Here is a 20,610-nt window from a genome sequence, read left to right as displayed (position 1 = left end):
CCCTCCTCTCCCTGTCAAAATGGGTGTACTTCAAGGGTCTATCCTAGGGCCTTTACTTTTTAATATCTTTACAAATCAGCTCTATACCTCCTGTCCTCAGTCATCTTTGGTGCAATACGCAGATGACTCTGCAGTCATCCCACAGCCAACTCTCCCTCTTAAGCTCTTCTCAGCTACTCGGGCATCTTTTAACTTTGTTGAAACATGGCACTCCAACAATCAGCTCATCCTTAACTCTAAAAAAACAAAGCCGTTTCTCTTCCTACCTAAAAAGTTCATAAATATTAAACCCTCCTCCATACAGTCTCTTAACACTCCCATTCAGATAGAATCCAGTACTAAGTTCTTAGGCGTAAACATCGATGATCAGCTTAAATTTGACTTGCAAGTTAATAACTATCAAAAAGACACATTCAAAACTAGGGCTCCTTTACTGTAACAAGAAATTCCTGACCTCTGAAGCCAAGATTACTCTCTCTCTTACCTACCTTCGACCCAGTCTAATGTACAATTCTCAAATTCTCACAAATTTTAACTCAGCACTCCTGACCAAACTCGAATCTACCTACAACAAGGCAGCCAGATTTGCTGCCCAACAAACCTGCAAATTCCATCACTGTCTCTCTCTAAAACACCTAAACTGGCTTGAATTATGCCACCAGCTTCTTCTCTCTTAGTTCCAGATCATCCATTCTGTCCTATACCAGCCTTCCTACTGCCCAGCTCTAACCCTTCTCATCTCCCATTTTTCTCCCTCCAGACCTATCCGAAGCTCTAACCAAGACCTACTACAAATCTACAAACCCAAGTCTAAATTTGGACGCAACAGGTACAGCTATCACCCCACTATTGCCTGGAGTAGGCTCCCACTAGAAATCAGGACCCTTACACATCCAAAACAATTTAAGACAGCCACCAAAGAGCACTTTCAAAGTCACTGGTCCTGCCCCTGCACTCTCCCTCCTCAACATCCCCTACTTCTCGTACCTTAATCTACTTTCTGCCCTTAACTCACTCTTCTCACTAGCTCTCTCTAATCTTCGAAAACCAACTGTGAAAAAAAACGCCAACTACTGACCACACAACAGTTTACAGGCTTTTATTGTATCCAGAGTTGGTTCCAGTGAGTTCATTGGATTCTTTTGCTTCTGTGTTCTACTACTCTTTCTACTGTCTTCTAAAATCTATTAAGGAAATTACCCAAGAGAAACCTTCTATTGTAATTGTCTTGTCTTCATGCAACTACATCATGATAAAAGTGACTATACTCATCTTAATGACCTATTTCTTTTTATACATCTTGAAATAGTTATGCTACACTCTTGATTATTGACACGGTATAACACTGTATTGCTACTTAATGCCTTGCAATAATCCTGTAATATTTCTGTTTAATGTTAATTTATAATGAAAATTGTAAAATATGTGGGAGCTTTTTTCCCCGGGACTCTGCTGAAAAAAAGTTCTTCAGCTTAGTCGGACAATCTCGGTCAACAAATGTAAAATAAATAAGACGTGAATTCAGTAGTAGGAACTCAAGAGGATTTACATACTCCCCAAGGTACAAAAACTAGGCTAAACTAATAAAAATTATATTTCACAGAAAACAAATTAATTTAATTGAAAGCTTGGACACACATCCTATAACTATTTCAGCTCATGAACCAATAAAAACCAAGATGAGAACGTAGAGGAATGAAGTAAAAATGGGACAAAGGCACTTTTCCACTTACCTGTTAAAAAGGGATGAATTTAAGGAATGGGAAAGGGAATTATCTGAGCCTTATTAGGAAAAACAGAAATTTCTTTAGGAGTTATAACTACAAAGTGGGATATAATGAAAATAGAGTTTAAAAATCAGGTAGAAATAAAAGAAAGATAAGGTTAGAAAGTAATAGGAATTATTTAGAAGGGCTAACAAAGGTTAAAGTATTGCAGAATAGGGAGAATCTCACAAGAGGCACAACTGCACAATGCTGAAGAGAAAATAAGGGAGAATCTGAATAATATGCATACATTTTGAAATACTGCTGTTAATAAAAAAAAGTTGCTTAACTCCAGAGCATAAAATATTTAGCACAATGACTTAGGCAAAAGAAAGTTAGAAAGTGCTGCTGCTAAACTTAGAGAGCTTATAGCAAAAAAAAAAAAAAAAATTGGAGATCATGTAGAGGTATTGGAGATATTTTAGAAATTTTTCGAACATTTGCATAAATCAGAGAAATGTGGAAATCAAGAAAGCACAAATGGAAATGTTTAAGGAAGACAAGTACACCAAGGTTACTGATACATGAGGTTCAACAATTACAGTTAAGAAAGGAGGAGATGAGATAAAATCATTGATGTATAATCAATCAGCAGGAAAATCTCTAGCAAAGACGGTACTCCAGCTGAAGTTTGGAGGGAAGAAAGTGATAAAGATCTGCAAGGTTTTGTCTAACAGTATTTTAAAAGGCAGGGAAGCACCAAAATCTTGGAAGAAATCTGTGGTGGCTGGAATACATAAAGACTATAAAGATCCATCAGACCCAGCTTAATACAGACCCATTTTGATTTTAAACTATGATTACAAAGTGCTTACATCTATACTAGCTAAAAGAATGGAAAAGGGGTTGCCAAAATTGGATAAATGTCATTTTCTGAAGGGGAGACAAACATGACATTAACAGAACAATAATGATTCAGAGGGAAACGGAATGTAAGAAAATAATGCTGCTAATGGGTCTTGATGCAGAGTAAGCATTTGACAGAGCAAACTGGGTTTATGAGTAGGGCAATGGAAAAATTTGCATTCCCTGATACAATATGGTAAAGTAGGAGAATATATGAAGGATCGGACGCAAGAATTAATGTATGTTTTACATACAAATCAGGCATATTTTTTTATCAACCAGAAGAGAAGTTGTGGACCCCACTCTGATGGACTTCCTGCATATACACAAAACAAACAGCACAAGAATTACCCATTCTAAAGAATTAAACCTTGCCTGTGATATAAATAGGACCTGCTGGAGAAAAGGGTATGTATCCCAAAGACTACCCTATCTATGGATGAGGCTCCCCATCCATGTGGAGCAGAGTTCCTCCCTAACACAATTCAAGTACAACTTGGACAATTGGATGGGAAACCAGAAATTCATCCTTGGTTTGGTACTTATGTCTCTAATGGACACAGGCAACCTGTAAATGGCTCATCTCCCAGGCTCATGTTTACACTTATCAAGGATATCAGAACTTGTCAGAGGTTTGGTATGCATGGCTAGGCTTAAAAAGGCCCTTGTGGTCATTTGCCTTATAAACACCTATGAATTAATAAAGAGCTGAAAGTATCTATCAGGGAGGGGAAGACAGCAAGGGTTAAGTGGGATAAATTGGCCCTTTCAACAAGAGATTACTTAGGATTACCTGACTTAAAATGAATATTTCAAAGCTACACAATTAAGACTCGTATACATGTAGTAAAACAAGAAAATGTTTAGACCACCCAGCTGCAACTTTTAAAAACAAAACATTTGAAGTTTTAATGCATACCAGAAGGCACAAACATGATTAGAAGTGTTATGTTCCATCACAAAACTTGTGAGTGGAACTGTTAGTACACCAGCAATTCTAAAAAATGGTAAAACCATGCCACTCTGAAGTTGCGTGACCAGCCCAAACTGAATTGAATATACTGTGCTGCACTGCATAACTTGTGCCACTTACCTAAAATCATAATGGTGATTACTGGAACTTTGTCATTTTGTGTATGCATGCTACACTGTGCCCTGCTCAGAGACACATTTATGCTTCAAGCACAAGATTTAAAGAATGATCATAAGTTTCATTCTCACTCAACATGTAGTAGAGGAGTAAATGTATACTGTGCTCTGGTATAAGAAGGCATACATGCTGAGATGACTATATAGTAATAAACAAAATCAGTACCAAAACCCTTTGCAACCTCAGTCTAGCAAAATGAACACCCATACTACAGTTATTGCAGATGCTTGCCAAGGCAGTGATGGCTGTAAAATAAACTGCTTACAAAAGCATGACCACCCAACATGAAATGCATGTTACGTAGGGCAAGGAGCGAGACTTGTTACAAGTTAAAAAAAACACACAAATGTACATTGGGACAGGAGGGCTTACACATCACATGTTTTTACACAAAGCATTTATACCAATAAAAGAAACAGTGGTTTTACTATGGATGCGTTTCTTGCTGGAATTAACTGTGCAGTTTTTCTACTATGATCTTTTGTTAACACCATGACCTTTTTTACAAAGTCATTTTATCATCTGAGCAACTAACATTCCAACCCAGCTTGCTAAATTAAGTTATGTTTGTTACTACCTACTTGTTCAAATTTCCAACCATCAGACATTGTGGACACCATCTGAGTTAGCTCTTCTTCTTGACACTGGAGTACTCTGTACACATGTTTGACCGGCACCTTCAAAAAAGCAGAAATAAATACCTTAAAAACAACATTAGCAGTCCCCAGTTTTCAGAGAGTAAATGCTACATCCACAAAAACATGACAGTAAAACTATTAACCTCTAACTTTTTGCACAGTTCTTGAGCCACTGTTATTCAGTATATGAAGAAAATATAAGCACAATCACACCACTTGCCACATTACAAGTGGTTCTGTGGCACACACGCAGTACATTAAATCAAGAAGGGAAGACCAATAGGTAAAAAAAAAAAAAAAAAAAAGTAGTTATGTACTCACCATAATGTTCCAATGTGAGTTGTTCCATCTCGCCTTCATTCTTCACGGATGGGTTCTGAGCCGATCCTCGGCTCTGACACGGCCAACTAGCAAGCTCAAAGGTCTCCAGTAGCTAGAGACCCAACCCCTTATCCCACAATGCATTGCTGGAATTACCTCAGACCGTGTTTGCTGCGTACCATATAGAAGTACAATAATTACTCTGCCTAGGAATTGAAAAACACATTGAAAAACCAGGATGAAGACAGCCTCCAGGTCAACTGCCAGCCAGGATGGGGAAGGAGGGAGGGATGTGAGAATGAAAGCAAGATGGAACAACTCACATGGAACGTTATGGTGAGTACATAACTTCTTTATGTGAAGTTGTTCAATCTCGCCGTTCATTCTTCACTCATGGGTAGCGTCCCTAGCACCCTGATCTTGGGTGGCTCACGGAAGTACACTCTTCAGAACCGTATAACCAAATGAAGCCCCGTCCCTGGAGGCCTTATCGACTTTGTAATGAGTTATAAAAGTGTGAGGTTTAGCGCATGTGGCTGCTGCACAGATGTTGCCCAAAGGTAATTTGGCTTGAAAGGCTGAAGAGGTAGAAATTGCTCTGGTTGAATAAGCCTTCACCTTACTAGACAAGGGCATGTTATGACAAGAATATATGTAAGTGATACAATCTGACAGCCACTTAAGAGTTGTTTTGGCAACTGGTTTACCTTTCCTGGTCTCAGAAAAAGACAAAAAGCTGATTTGGTTTCTTCTGTCTAAATAAAATCCAAGTTTTCTGTGAACATCGAGTTTACAACCCATTTGTAAGGACTGCAGATGCATCCTTGAAGGACATCGGGCAACTCACTGACTTGACTGATGTTAATCTCAGAACATACTTTAGGCAAAAAGGATGAACTTGTCCTGAGAGATGCTCTATCAGCATGGAAGACCATATAAGGGGGCTTAATGGATAGGGCTTGGAGCTCTGACACTCTGTGGGCTGAAGTGATGGCTACTAGGAAGACAGTTTTCCACGACAGAAATTTTAGTTCACAAGATGATGCAGGCTCAAAAGGTGGAAGAATGATGAGAGATAAAATAAAATACAAATTCCAGGGAGAGTAAGGTGTCTTCACTGGAGGCCTCATGTGAAAACAACCTTTTAGAAAAGCCTTAGACAATTGGTGAGCCATAATATTCACTCCATCGATCTCTACATAGAAATTAGATATAGCAGTTAATTGTACTTGCACCATAGCAGCTACTGCTCCTTTGTTGAAAATTTCTGTCATGAATTGTAAAATAGAAGACAATGGCGCTTGGTAAGGGTCAATGTTATGGGAAGAAGCCCAAATGGAAAATCTCTTCCACTTACTAGGATACAATTTTCTAGTGGAAGGTTTATGGGAAGCCAACAAAATTCGACTAGTGTCATGGGAAAGATTATAAAGCCTGGCTATGCGGGGAATTGGAGCAGCCAAGCGATTAGTTTCAGTGTCTGCAATGATGGATGAAGATCCCCTGACGGATGTGTCAATAAGTCCGGAAATGGGTCCAGGATCCATGGCTCTTACAGAATGTGTTGGTAAAGAAAAGGAAACCAAATCTGCTGAGGCCAATGAGGGGCTATAAGGATGATCGTCCATCCCAGCGACTTTGCTTTCTGTAAGAATCTGGGTATCAGAGGAATTGGGGGAAATGAGTAGAGGAGACCCGGGAGCCAATCGTGGACAAGAGCATCCCTCGGGGAGTGACCTGGCGTGGGAATTGGGGCAAAACAGCTTCTGCATTTGTTGTTGATATGACTGGCAAACAGGTCACAGGAAGGCTGGCCCCATTTGCGGAAAATTCTGTCCGCAACCTCTTGTTTGAGGGACCATTCGTGGGGCAATAAAATTGCTCTGCTCAGTCTCGTCTGCTATGACGTTGGATTTGCCAGGGATGTGCATTTCTAACAGAAAGCGCTGGGATGACACTGCCCACTGGCCATACTCTGAGGGCTTCTTGGCAAAGGGGATAAGACTTGGACCCGCCTTGCTTGTTCAGGTACCATACCACTGACATGTTGTCTGTCTGTCTATTGCAATTGTCCCTAGAGGAAGAGAGTCCTGAAAGTACTACAATGCTAGAAGTACTGCTCTCTTCTCCAGGACACTGATATGCAGATGTGATTCTTGATCTGTCCATGTGCCTTGGGCAGTCTTTCCCTGAAAAAGCCCCCCCCTATCAGGGAAGCGTCCATGGTCACAGTGGCAACTGGAAGGGGCGTCCTATTGTGACATGAAGAGATGTCAACCACCACTGAAGATCCTTCTTGCAGAAATTCGTTATCAGGATCGTGCGACTCATTGGAAGCTCTTGGTAAGACCATTGCGTGAATAGAAGCCATTGAAGGATTCCCATATGCATCCTTGCTAATAGGATTGCCAAAATTGCTGCTACCATCAATCCTAGTACTTTCAATACCTCCGCCGCTGGTGCTCTGTTCTTTGATACCAAGGACATAAAAGGATTGTGGCTGACAAAGTTCGCAGATGACTGCAAACTGGGCGCCATAATTGATACTCCAGCAGACACAAACATCCTTCACAGCGGCCGCATAGAAACGGATAATTGGTGCCAGAGCCATGGCCTTAAGATGAACACCACAAAATATAGTCATACCCTTTGGGAAAAACAAGGTACCCACAAATTACCACATAGGTGGTAATCCATTAAGTACGGAAGAGGTAATTCAGGGACCCAGGTTGACAGTAACCTCTCATTTGACACTCACATTGCCAAAGTGGTTAGGAAGACCTTCTATATTGCCCACCTTATCATGAAGGGTTTCACATCTAGATCGAGAGAGGTCATTGTGCCCCTGTACTCTTCTCTTATTAGGCCAATGATCGAGTACAATGCCCCATTTGGGATGTATCTTACCAGACACCTGCAGCAGTTGGAAAGACCCCAAAAGTTCCTCACCAAGGGGATAAAGGGTCTTAAACATGTCATATGCTGCCCGACTGAAAAAACTCAAGCTCTATTCAGTCGCATACCGCCTACTCAGAGGTGACCTGTGCCTAACGTACAAGGCCATGTCCAATCCGGAATTAATGGACTTGCTCCACCTCAGAAAATCCAAATCCATCAGAGCCACGAGAGCAAGAGACTTAAACCTCAACAGAGAAATAAATAGGATGTGCTGGAGGGACATATTCATAACCCAGAGGCTCCCTACACTCTGAAACAGAATCCCAATCCATGTTAGGCAGAGCCCCTCACTAACTCTATTCAAGAGAAGTCTTGACGAGTGGATGGGAGATCGTAGGTTTACCCCGGGGGTCATCTCTGTGTCACTACTGGATAGAGGCACAGTAAACTAAACCCTAAATGGGCGTAGTATTCTCATCCTAAGGGGTGGTGAAAGCCACACACACTCTGGCTAGGCTTATAAATGCCCTAGGGCAGATAGCCTAGTACAAACCTATGAACCTATGTGTTGGCGAAGAATACAAATCCTTTCTGGTGGAAGACGAAGAGTGGTGGTTGACGTGTCTAATTCTGTCGCTATAAAAACGATATGCTGCGATGGCAACAAGGCAGACTTTTTGAAGTGGACTGTAATGTCTAGCCGATCACAGAGTATCAGAGTAGCCTCTCTCGCTTGAAGAAGTTAATGCCTGGTGGTGAGGTAAGGAGCCAATCGTCCAAATATGGAAACAGCTGGAATCCTAGACGCCTCAGGTGAGCCGTGACTACTGCCCATGCACATGAACACTCTGGGGGCTGTAGTGAGACCAAAGGGCAGAGCACAGAATTGATGATGATTGGCTCCCAGCTGGAAACGCAGGTGATCCCTGGATGGTCTGGCCAACTTTATATAGTAGTCTCGAGCAACGCTGGAAACCAAGAGATCCGTGCCACGACAAACTACATCTGAGGTAATTCCAGCAGTGCATTGTGGGATAAGGGGTTGGGTCTCGAGCTACTGGAGAACTTTCAGCTTGCTAGTCGGCCGTGTCGGAGCCGGGGATCGGCTCCGAACCCATCAGTGAAGAATGAACGGCGAGACTAAACAACTTCACATAATATATTAAGAAAAAAAAAAAAAATCAGAAAAAATACAACCCAATCTGAAAATCAAAAACTGGGCATAACACAATTTTGTAAAATAATATGCTTCAAAGAATCTGTTGACAGCCCAACTCCATGGCATAGAAATACAAAGCTTGATGACCATTTTAATTAGTGCCTTGGGCAGTACAGAAGCCAAGTGGGAGACGGTGAAGCATAGCAGCAGAGCCCAGCTCATCCATCCTAGGGGAGTAAGGCAGTCTTATCCACTGTAATGCAATTCCTTCAGAAACAATGGAGTCCAGCATCCAGTGCTGTAGGTTGGCAGACAATCTCATTGCATATTAGCAAAAAATTAAGGTTATGTGCTCACCATAACTATTCATCTGTGTTGTCCATTTTCTTTCCTTCTTAACTGACAGGTCTTGGATCTGACCTCGGATTCGACTTGGCTGTATTTACTAGACTCTCAGATCCAGCTCTTGAGCTCCTCCCTCTGACCATAATGCCCAGGTCAACCTGCAACACCCTCAGATCAAGTTTGCTGCCCTATAAGCAATAGATAGAACTGACCAGGGCCTAAGACAAAAGGAAAGCTAGTACCAGAAGACAGGGGCTTAAACCTGGAACAGAGGTTCCACCACAATCACAAGGTTACTCCAGGAGTTAAATGAAAGGGAAATGAGGGGTGGGAGCTGTGGAAGAATGAAAACAGATAACACAGATGCATAGCTATGTTCAGTACACAATCTTAATATCTGATATTGTTCTTTTCATTCCTTCCTCAACTGATGGGACAGAGTTCCCAGCTAAGTGAACCCTGGGTAGCTCTTATGGAAGGATATTCGGGAGTGCTACAGAACCAAAGGCAGCCATGTTTCTAGAAGTGAAATCCAATTTGTAATTAACAATATAAGTATGAGCATTAGACCACGTAGCTGCTGCACAAATGTTACCAACAGAAGTTCTAGACCAGAAAGCCGATGATGTAGCCATGGGACTGGTGGAGTATGCCTTAGGGGGCCTGGGTACAGACAGACTACCTGACTGTAAACAAAGTAAATGCAATCAGCAAGCGACCTGGCTAAGGCAATTTTGGAAGTTGGTAAACCCAATTTGTTGGGAGAGAAAAGTACAGTTGTGTACACTTGCCATAAATGTAGATGTTGAAGTGTTTTCACTGTTGCAGTCATCACATTTGGGTTATCTGCTTGCAGAAGCCCTCAGTCGGCCTCATTATCAAAGTCTTTGGTCCTACGTCGGTTGCTGTCTCATCTTCAGGGACGTCAGGTAGTCAGGGGTATAAAGCAAGCAGCCGATGCCATTACATCAGTTTTTCTTGCCCCAGATGTCAGGTGTTCTCATAATGGGAAGCAATTATATACAAGGTTACAAGCCAACAAAAAAGCAAATACACCAAAAAGCTTTAAGCATAGTAAACAAGAATAGAGATATAGTCAATACAAGTCAGGGGGCTGGAGGAAGGGTAACCAGGACTGCAACCATGAATACACTCGAACATCTACATTTATGGCAAGTGTACACAACTGTACTATGTTCATGTTTCACTGCTGCAGTCATCACATTTGGGTAGATTCCCAAAGCCAAGAATGGGAGGAGGAAATTAGATAGCATTAGCACCAGCTAAAAGGCCCTGAAAAACTGCAGTGGAAAAGCCAGCTCTGGATTTAGAAAAAAATTGGCAAGTGGTAATGCTTGGTGAAGGTATGTACTGAACTCCAGATAGCAGCTTCTATGATGTCTCTGGTAGGGACACCTCTGAGAAAGGCTGTAGAGGTAGAAGCAGCCCTGATTGAATGTGGTCTTATCCCCTGTGGGGTAGGTTTTCCATGGTGCTTATAGCAGAAATGAATGCAATGGCTTAACCATTTAGAAATGGTTTGCTTTGAAATTGCCTTCCCCTCTGCCCCTGCAGCAAATGCAACCAGCAGCTGTTCAGATTTCCTGAGAGACTTTGCCCTGTCCAAGTAAAATCTAAGTTGTCCGTGCACGTCCAAGGAGTGCAGTATTCATTCCCCTTTGTTCTGTGGATTAGAAAAGAAGGTTGGCAAATGAATGGACTGATTAACTATTTAATTTAACTGTTTACTACTGTCGTGATTAAGGGCCACACTGGATACCGCCTTGGGCATGAAGGAGGGATTAGTCCTAAGGGACACCCTGTCAGCATGAAAGATAATGAAAGGCTCCACTGCCATGAGGGCCTGTAATTCAGATACCCTTCTTGCTGAAGTGATGGCTAGAAGGAAGGCGGTTTTCCAGGAAAGGAATTTCAAGTCTGCATTTGCAGCCGGCTCAAAGGGAGGTAGAGTGAGCTTTTCCAATACACACTTAAGGTTCCAGGCTGGAGTAAGGGCTCTCCTGGGTGGTCTTAAGTTTTTGGCCTCTGAGGAATTGCTTCAGCAGTGGATGAGAGAAGAGGGGTTGTTCTGCATTGTAATGAGTTGAAATGGCTGAGGCATGAATTTTGATGGAGGAAAAGGAAAGGCCCTTGTGAACCATCTAAGTATTGAAGAATATGGGGTAAATTGTGCGCTGCTGTGCACATCCCCCAAGTTTGACTCCAGGAATAGAATCTTTTCCATTTTTCAGCATAGGATTTTCTAGTACTAGGCCTCCTTGCCTCTAGAATGACCATCCATCACCTGCTTACTGAGGGATGGTAAGAGAGAGGTCAGGTAATTAGCCAGGCTGCCAGGTTCAGGGTTGGAAGCTGTGGGTGCAGAATCTGGCCCTCCTGCTGGGACAGCAGGACACGGATCATGGTGCCAGCAGTGACACACTGTGCAAGAGGGGGTACCAGTGTTGGTGTGGCCAGTCTGGTGCAATCAGTATTGTCCTTGGTTTGTCCTGTTTGATCTTCAGTAGTACCTTGGAGAGGAGAGGCAGAGGGGGAAAGGCATAAACTGATAAGTTTTTCCAGGTGAAGGACAGGGCATCCACTTTCCAAGCTTGTTTGTGGGGAGTCCTTGTGCAGAATTTGTCCAACTGGTAGTTTTGGGGGGAGCCAAACAGGTCTATCTCCGGACTCCCCCATTTGTTTCTCAACATGTTGAATATCTTTGGTTCCAGATTCCACTCGTGTGGGTCCATGAGATTTCTGCTTAGGTCGTCTGCCAAGGTATTTAGCTTGCCTGGCAGGAATTGAGCTTGTAGGTGCACTTGGTAGCTCAAGGCTGTGTTCCACAGAGCCATGGCTAGTCTGCAGAGATGGTATGAGTGGGTTCCCCCCTGTTTGTTTATGTACCACATAACAGTGGTGTTGTCCGTCTTTACCAATAATTGTCCTGGAAGAATGAGGTCCTTGAAGGCTGTCGCATTCTGTGCAGCTAACATTTCTTTTTGATTGATATGCAGGTGCATTTGATTTGGGTTCCATTTGCCCTGAATGCACTGCCCTGCCAAGTGTGCCCCCCATGCATAGTCTGATGCATCTGTTGTTAGAGTTTGGGCGGCAGGGGGTAGAGTGAATGGCAGTCCCTTGTTTTGGTGGCAAGCCTCTGCCCACCAAAGGAACTCTATCTATAGACAAGGTATGACAGGAATCATTGATTCTAGATCCTGAGAATGTTGACACCATAGGCTTTTTAGATACCATTGTAGTTTCCTCATAGGTAGTCTTGCAAATGGAATTAGTAGAATGCAAAAGGCCATGAACCCCAGGACTTGCAGTATTTTCCTTGCAGATAGCTGGGTCTTTGTGGCCAATTGTTTGAAGTAGGCTGTCAAATGAACTTGCTTCTCTGGCGCCATCTGGGAAGTTGTATTCAAGCTCGCTCCCAGAAATACAATTTGTTGGCAGGGTACAAGATGTGATTTATTTTCGTTTAAGGTGTACCCCAGAGACGTCAGCAATTTCTTTACAAATGCCAGATGATTTAATAGTATGTCCTGACTTTCTGCCTGAATTATAATGTCCAGGTATGGGTATATTTGAATATTTATTTGCCTGCAAAATGCAGTGACTGGAGCTAGGCACTTTGTGAATACCCTGGGTGCAGTAGATAAGCCAAAGGGCAGTGCAGAGAACGGATGGTGCATGTAGCCTGCTCTGAAGCGTAGGCATCTTCTGCAAGATTCCCTTATTGGGATGTGCAGGTAGGCTTCCTTTAAATCCAGTGTTGCCAACCAGGCATCTTTGCCTAGCATGGGAAGCAGCTGATGAAGAGTTAGCATCTTGAACTTTGGTATTTCCACAAATGTGTTTAGGATAGACAGGTCCAGGATAGGATGCCGGGAATTGTCTTTTCTGGGTACCAGGAAAAGTCTTGAGTAGAAACCTTGCTCCCATTCTTCTTCTGGAACAGGTAAATAGCCCTGATGCTTAAGAGAGAGAGAACTTGCTTTTGAGCCTCTGCCCACTGATTTGGGAGTAAGTCTGGTCAACCGTTTGGGGTTGGTAAGGAGTGGAAGTGGAATCTGTATCCTTGGGAAACTATATTTAAAACCCATTTGTCCTAGGTAATGAGTTCCCAATTTTTTGCATGCAGGGCAATCTTTCCCCCTGAAGGAACAGTCAGTTGAGAAGGGCTTGGAAGGTTTAAAGTTAAGTCATTGAGACAAATTTCCATAGGGGGAGTCTTACTACTCCCTGCTTTGGAAGTGGGAGCCCCCCCACTGCTTAGGCCTGTGAGTACCTTGGGACTGAAGCCTAGGTGTTCTGCTGGATCTGGGTGTGGACTGAGAAGGCCTGGAAATGACAGGAAAGAACCAATTCTTAGAGGGCCAATGCCTACTAAATCTAGGAGGCTGTACTTGCAGGAAATCTTTCACAGTTTGCATACATTTAGCTTTTTCCGCCATCATTTTAAGTACTTATTCTGCTTTGTTGACAAACAGGCGGTCTTGGTTTAAGTAAGCATCCAGTAATTTAGCTTTAACATGATCTGGCAAAGATTGCTCCTTAAGTCAAGCAAGCCTTCTAAGTACAGACCCAGTGACAGCAGCCCTGCAAGATGCCTCTAATGAATCAAAACCGCATTGCAAAGTATGGTTTCCAACTTGTTCAGCAGAATACATTAAATCCTGTAAATCTTTACTTTCAGCACAGTCAGGAATCAACATCATTTTCTGTTTAAGCAATCCAATAATATGCTGCTGGTACTCATATGAAACTGGCAGTTTAAGGCCCTAATGGCCAAGGTTGCAGAAGTGTTTACCTTCTTATCCCATCTATCCAGAGCCCTGGAATCTCTATCAGAGGGGGTAAGATTTTTGGCAGTAGTAGCCTTAATGCGATTGGGTCCCTGTGAAATGATCTCAGGATCCACAGTAGGATTTTTAAAGAGGAACTTGTGAGTCAGGTACCCTGTAATACCTATCAGGCTTTCTGGGAGCAGGAGGTAGAGAGTCAGGGGCCAGGCTAAATTCTGAGAAGGCATCCTCTACAATGTCCAGTACAAGAGGGAGTAAAGGCCTGTGTTGAGGCAGGAGTAAGAATTCCCTAAGTCTCTTTTTGGAGCCAGAGTAATCCTGGCTTTCCCAGCGAAAATGCTCCTTAAGAGTATGCAAGGTTTCACCAAAAGAAAAATCCTCTGTAGGGGAAGCAGAGGGAATGGAGTCCTCTGCATCAGAATCCTCATAGGTAGACAAGGGCAAATCCTTGTCATCAGAGAAAACAAAAATTTCAGAATCCTGATAAGAAGAATCAGAAGGAAAATCAGTCCTAGGTCCATTATAGGGGGAAGGGTGGCTTCCCCTGATTAGAGTAATAATGTCTTCAGCTATTCTTATCATTTGTTTTTTTAGGCATAGGGGCCTGACCATGCTGTCTGGCCGCCAGGTTTCTAGGCATGGATCGAGTTTTAGGCGAAGAAGATGGCGTCCATTTAATATGCAAGTCAGTAGGCCTGAATACACCCTCAGAAGCCGGTGCCTGCACAGCGGCTCCGGACCCATCTAAGGTAGAGACATCCGCAGATTCCACAGTTGAAGAAGCATCTTGCGGCATACCAACTCCGAATGGGTCTCAGTAGAGGCCTGCGAATCTGAAGTAGCGGGTATCAGGGGCTGCAAAAGCACCTCACTGAGTATCAGAAAACTGGCAACTAGCTTAGGAGAAGCATCGTCGGCAGCTTTGGACCTATGCGGTCTATCTTTATCTTTGCGTTTTTTCAGAATGTCGGTAAGTCGGGTGGCTTACCAAAGCCATTTCTGGATAATTGAACAGAGTACCAAAATATTTAGATGCGTAAATGAACAGACGAGGAATAGCATGAGGTTTGAATAAGGCACAAAAACAACAGCGAGGTACATCTTGGTCTGGGCCTAAGCATGGAATGCAGTACGAATGAAAATCTTTGAGGTATTTGCTTTCCACAAGAAATACAATTGTTAACCTTTACTGACACTGGTTTACAGCAAGAAAAAGGATCCCCAACGGGGTACTTAGCTTAGTTGAAGACTTCGGATCTGAAACTCGAAAACGAAAATGTTAGGAGTCGGACGACTGGCACTTGCGAACTGCTTCTACTTCGGGCACTGCATGGCAAGAAAGACTGATGTAACGGTGTCGGCTGCATGCTTTATACCCCTGATTACCTGACGTCATGGAAGATGAGACAGCAACTGACGCAGGACCCAAGACTTTGATAATCAGGCTGAATGAGGGCTACTGCAAGCAGAAAACCCAAATGTGATGACTGCAACAGTGAAACACGAAGATCATCAGACAAAATTTATCAGATTTTCTGAAATCTTTCATTCTATGGAGACAGAAAGGGAGTCATGTAGAACCCACAGATGAAGCATGTATACACCTTTATTATAAAAGTCTGGAAAAAATGGGCAAATTAAACGCTTGATTAGTATTCGTCTTTGAGGCTACTTTTGGCACGGAGAATGGATTAGGCTGTAAGATAGCCCTATCTTTGTGGAAAATGAGATATGGAGATTTCGAAGAGAACCTGGAGTTTGGACACTCCTATTGTAGAATGGCACTAGAAAGGAAGTTTTCCATGATAATTTTAGGCCAGATTTAGCTGATGGTTCAAAGGGACTCTGAGTCGCACCTTGCAGCACAACCTAAATTCCAGGGTGGAGTCAGATCCTTCACTAGGGGGCTTAAGCAAAAAGGTACCTTTGAGGAAAGCCTTGCAGAGTTTTGAAAAAGCTAATGAGGAAGCATTTTCGCCTGAATCAAAAATTAGATATTGCTGCCTACTGCACTTTGATATTAAAGAAACTAGCTCCTTCCTGAAAAATAGATGATAAAAACTCCAGAACAGCAGAAGTAGGAGCAGAGAAGGGATATAATTCTCTATGGAGAGCGCAAACAGAAAATCTCTTCCATTTACTTTTGTGATCTCCCAGGTAGAGGCCTTGTGTGAGATAGTAATATATGTAGGACTGGGGAGTAAAGCCTGGCCTAACTATCCGTGGAACTGGAGAAACCATCCGGTCAACCTGAGTCTTGGAACATCCCGGTGATCCATCCCAGTGGGATGAGAGAAGGTCTGTTCCGGGGTCCAGTATCCAGGGTGGATATAGAAGGTGAGACCAAAGGAAAGAGAACCACACTTAATGAGGCCAAAAACAGGCAATGAGGATAACCATGCTCCTCAAAAGAAGTGCCTTCTATAAGAATTTGGGAATTGGACGTAAAAGGGGATAGACAAAGGAGAATGGAGGGCCAAATGTGGGCTATAGCATTTCTCAGTGAATTCCACCTCCCCCCTGAGTGGGGATCAGGGAAAAGAACCTGCTGCACTTGTTTTTGTGGGGGGATGCAGAGAGTTCGCAAGGTTGACCCCACTGATGAAAAATCCTCTCCACCACTAATTGAGAGACCACTCGTGAGGCATCAGAATGAACATGCTGAATTTGTCCATTACTATCCTGGATTTCCTTAGGATGTGTGTTGCCATTAGAAAGCATCTGGAGAAGATTGCCCACTGCACTGCCTCTCAACAAAGGGGATAAGATTTGGTCACCCCCTCATCTGATGTACCAAGCCACATACATGTTGGTTTAAACAACTGTTCCAACAGGAAGGGTGTCTTAGAAGACCTGCAACACTAGGAGGACATCTCTAATCTCTAGGACATTGATGTGCAAATTGGTCTCTTCTGGGGAACACGTGCCTTGGAACAGCCATTCCAAGAAATGCACCCCCCACCCCAGTCGGAAGTCATCAGTGGTTACAGCGATTACTGGGAATGGAACAAAGTGTGACCTTGGGAAACTTCGTCTTACTAAATCCATCAACATAGGTGGCCTTTGCAAACTCATGGGATCTGGACTGGTAAAGGCAAGGGGTGGTAAAAAATTGACCGCTGAACAGCTACTGAGTTCACTGAAAAATGTACATGCAGGAATCAAGGCTATGACTGCTGCCACTGACCCCAAGGTCTAAAAAATAAGTCTGGCTGTGGAAGAATGGTGTGAGGTAAATTGATGCACTTGACACCTGATGGTCCATAATTGGTGTAGTGGAAGGAAGGCTATCTGAATGTGCCCAACTGAGCAACTATGAACTCCAGGCTGTGAACAGGTTAAAGATGTGGTTTGCAGATGTTGACAGAGATGCCTACGGATTGACATAACTAGAGCTAGTTGTACCTGGAGTTCTTCAGGAGATGGCTGGTTGGGGCAGTGAGGATCCAAGTCATCCAAACACTCTGGGTCTCAGCAGTCTCCAGTGGGCTGCTACCACTGCCAAACATTTGGGGAACACCCTGTGGGCTGTGGTGAGACCCAAGGGCAGGGCACTGAAGTGGAAATGACTGGCCCCCAGCTGAAAATGGGGATGTCTTCAGGAGCGTCTGCTCATCTTGATATGATAGTATGTGTCTTGAAGATTGATAGAGCAAATCCAGCTGTCCTTTGGCAGAATGGACTGAACCATGAACCATTGGGAACTTTTGACTTCTTTACAAACTGATTCAGTTTGTGGAGGTCTGGAACTGGTTTAAGGCCCCCATTTTCTTTGGCACTAAACAGAATCTCAAGTAGGTTCTGAGTCTTCTCTGGGCTGGTGGGACCTCCTGGATAACTTTTGTCTGGCAGCTTCTGAATTTCTAGAGTTGCTACCTCCCTCAGAAAGGGTGAAATATTGTGGAGCCTTTTCCTTTTGTTTGGAGGAATTTGTGAGAATGGTATGAAATGACTTCAGGAAATGATTTTCTGCACCCAAGTACCTTTTGTGACTGATGCCCAGGCATCTGGGTGCAGAGACAAGTGTCCCCCAACTACCAGCAGAGATGGGCAATCGGGCAAACTTTCAGGAGCACTGAAAAGAAGTCTCTGAAACCCTAGATGTTCGGGGCCTCCCCTGTCCAGAGGATAGAGTGTTGCATTAGAACTCCCCCCCCCCTCTGCCTCTGAGGGAGATTCCCCCCCTCTGCCTCTGGGGGAGATATCCCCTCGTTAATCTTGGAAAGGACCCTGGGACTTACGGAACCACATTTTCCTACTTCTCCTCCGATTCCTGGAAAAGTATCACTGAGAAATACAAAAACATATCCCTTTGGCAAACAAGGTATTTCCATCCTGTTTAGTCCAGGAAAGCATTTCCCTAACAGTGGGGCAAAACAAGGATAATCCATCAAAAGGAGATTTAATGAATGAAGACTTGAAAGGCTCCAGAAAGTCATACAAGCACATCCAGACATGTCTCCTAACAGCTATGCCTGAACCCACCACCCATGAGGTACCCTCAGCAGCATGGGAAATTAACCTCAGCTCCACAGACCAGGCGCCAACTCTTCAGCTTAGAGACTTGTCCTGATCCAAGGGAATCGGTGTTGAACAAGCCAGGAAACACTCGAGTCAGAGACCTAGCTGTCTTTGAATCAGAAGCTGAAATGCAGGTTTCTCAGATCTGAAGTCTCCAAAATCACTGGTCGGATCAGAGAAGGAGAAATATTATAGGTAACAGAAGGGAGGCTCACTGATCTGATGGGAGATGGAGCCGGGATAACCCCCAACTGAATCTGATCTCTGGAACTTCCCCATCATTAACCAGCAGAATGAGGTCCATGTAGTCACAGGCACTGTCAGGGAACAAAGAAAGCTATTGCTGCACACTTAAGTACAAATAGTTTAATAAATACAATCATATTTTATTCCTGAAGTAAAATGTTGAGCGCTTTCCTGCCAGCAACTCGGGACTTTATCAGAACATTTTGAAAAACTAAAACACACCAGCTTATATTCAGTTCAGAATAAATGTATACATTAGTCAGTCATTCCATAAAAAAAAAAAAAAAAAGCCATGTACTTAGGGTAGCCTAATGGTTAAGGTGTTTGCCTTACAAACACAAGGTGCAGGGTCGAGTCTCACAAGGGATAATTGGCTAGGCTTAAAAATGGCTCGCAAGGGCAGTTAGCCTAGTACTAATCTATGAACCTGTAACATTCCATCTGTGTTGTCCATTTTTACTCTTCCTCAACCATTTGGTTCAGATCAAAACCTTGGATCCGCTTTGCCACTACTACAGCACATAGCCAATTGAAACTCAAGCTTCTCCCTACCCATAATGCACCAACCCCTAACATATCTAGCAAACAAGATCTGAGATGATATAAGAAACGTTAGAATAATGTTCCTGACAAAAGAAACAAATAACTGGAGCTGAGTAGAAGACACTGTGGTGTCTATAACATCTCATTCCTCCAAAAGTCCATGATGATAAAGGTTGGGGGTTGGTAAGCAGGGAGTTGAATACTGAAAATGGGCAACACAGATGGAATGTTAAGGTAAGTACATAACCTCTTTATCTGATGATGTAAATTTTCTTTCATTCTTCAGTCATTGGGACAGAGTTCCCAGCTACCTGAAATCCCAGGTGGACTCTAAGGAAGGATGTTTCTAAGCACAGTTGAACCAAAGGCTACTCTTCTCCTCAAGACCAGATCCAATCTGTAATAAGTAACAAAAGTATGAGGATTAGCCCAAGTAGTAGCTGTGCATATGTCATCGCTGACTCTGCTCAAGAGAAATCTAGACCTGTGGATGGGAGATCGTAGGTTTACCCCGGGAATCATCTCTGTGTCACTGCTGGACAGAGGCACAACAAACTAATGGGCACAGTATTTTTTCATATAAGGGGTGGCGTAAGCCACAAAAATTTGGGCTAGGCTTATAAATGCCTTAGGGCAGATAGCCTAGTATGAACCTATGAACCTATAATCCATGGAATGACTGGATAAAAATACTGATGAAGTTGCCATAGATCTAGTAAATTGGGCTGTTAAAGGTTTTGATAATGAAAAGAACAGAGACCAGCACCAGAATCCACAAGAATATTTAATATATAAAAATACAACTGTGGGCTTTTACTCCCACTAGTAAACATACATAACTCATAACACCCAAAGGGTGGAAAAACATACCAGTTTTAGCATATAGCCTTCATCAATGCTACCTAGCTTAACATACTGCAAACAATTTATATACTATAACAACCAATTAGTGCACCACATAAATAACCAATCACAACTGTCCTTCCTGTTTCCAAAATGTGATAATGAAATGCCCAACTTTTTTCCAACAAAGGATATGCAGTCAGTAATCCATCTTGCCAATGTTACCTTTGTAACAGATTTGCCTAGTTCATTGTCTGAAAAGGATATAAATAACTGATCAGACTTCCTAATCTCTTGTTCTGTGCAAGTAAAAATGCAATTGTCTTTGAGCATCCAGAAAGTGTAACATATATTCACCTTTGTGTTCATATTTTGGAAAGAAAATGTTGGCAAGTTAATGTACTGACTGATACTGAATTCTGACACCACCTTAGGAAGGAAGGGCTGTTTCTTAATATCACCCTATCCTTATGGAAAATCAAGTAAGGAGGTTTATAGGATAATGCTTGAAGTTCTAAAA

At 42.9% G+C, this 20,610-nt stretch overlaps 1 protein-coding gene across 2 annotated transcripts in view; it reads right to left on the bottom strand.

Annotated features, from left to right (window-relative positions):
- The window catches only part of KCTD5 (potassium channel tetramerization domain containing 5), a 1,265,680-nt gene that overhangs the window by 709,407 nt on the left and 535,663 nt on the right, over positions 1 to 20,610 (bottom strand). For both annotated transcript variants that reach the window (XM_044089537.1, XM_044089538.1), the window contains exon 4: positions 4,344 to 4,439. In XM_044089537.1, the coding sequence (XP_043945472.1) occupies positions 4,344 to 4,439 (96 nt within the window). The remainder of the gene's footprint in view (positions 1 to 4,343; positions 4,440 to 20,610) is intronic.

Source organism: Protopterus annectens, chromosome 12.part0 (genome assembly GCF_019279795.1).
Source record: "Protopterus annectens isolate FY-2018-M chromosome 12.part0, PAN1.0, whole genome shotgun sequence".
Taxonomy (NCBI): Eukaryota; Metazoa; Chordata; order Ceratodontiformes; family Protopteridae; genus Protopterus; species Protopterus annectens.
The sequence above is the reverse complement of the archived record's forward strand: the minus strand, read 5'-3'. Positions and strand labels throughout refer to the sequence as shown.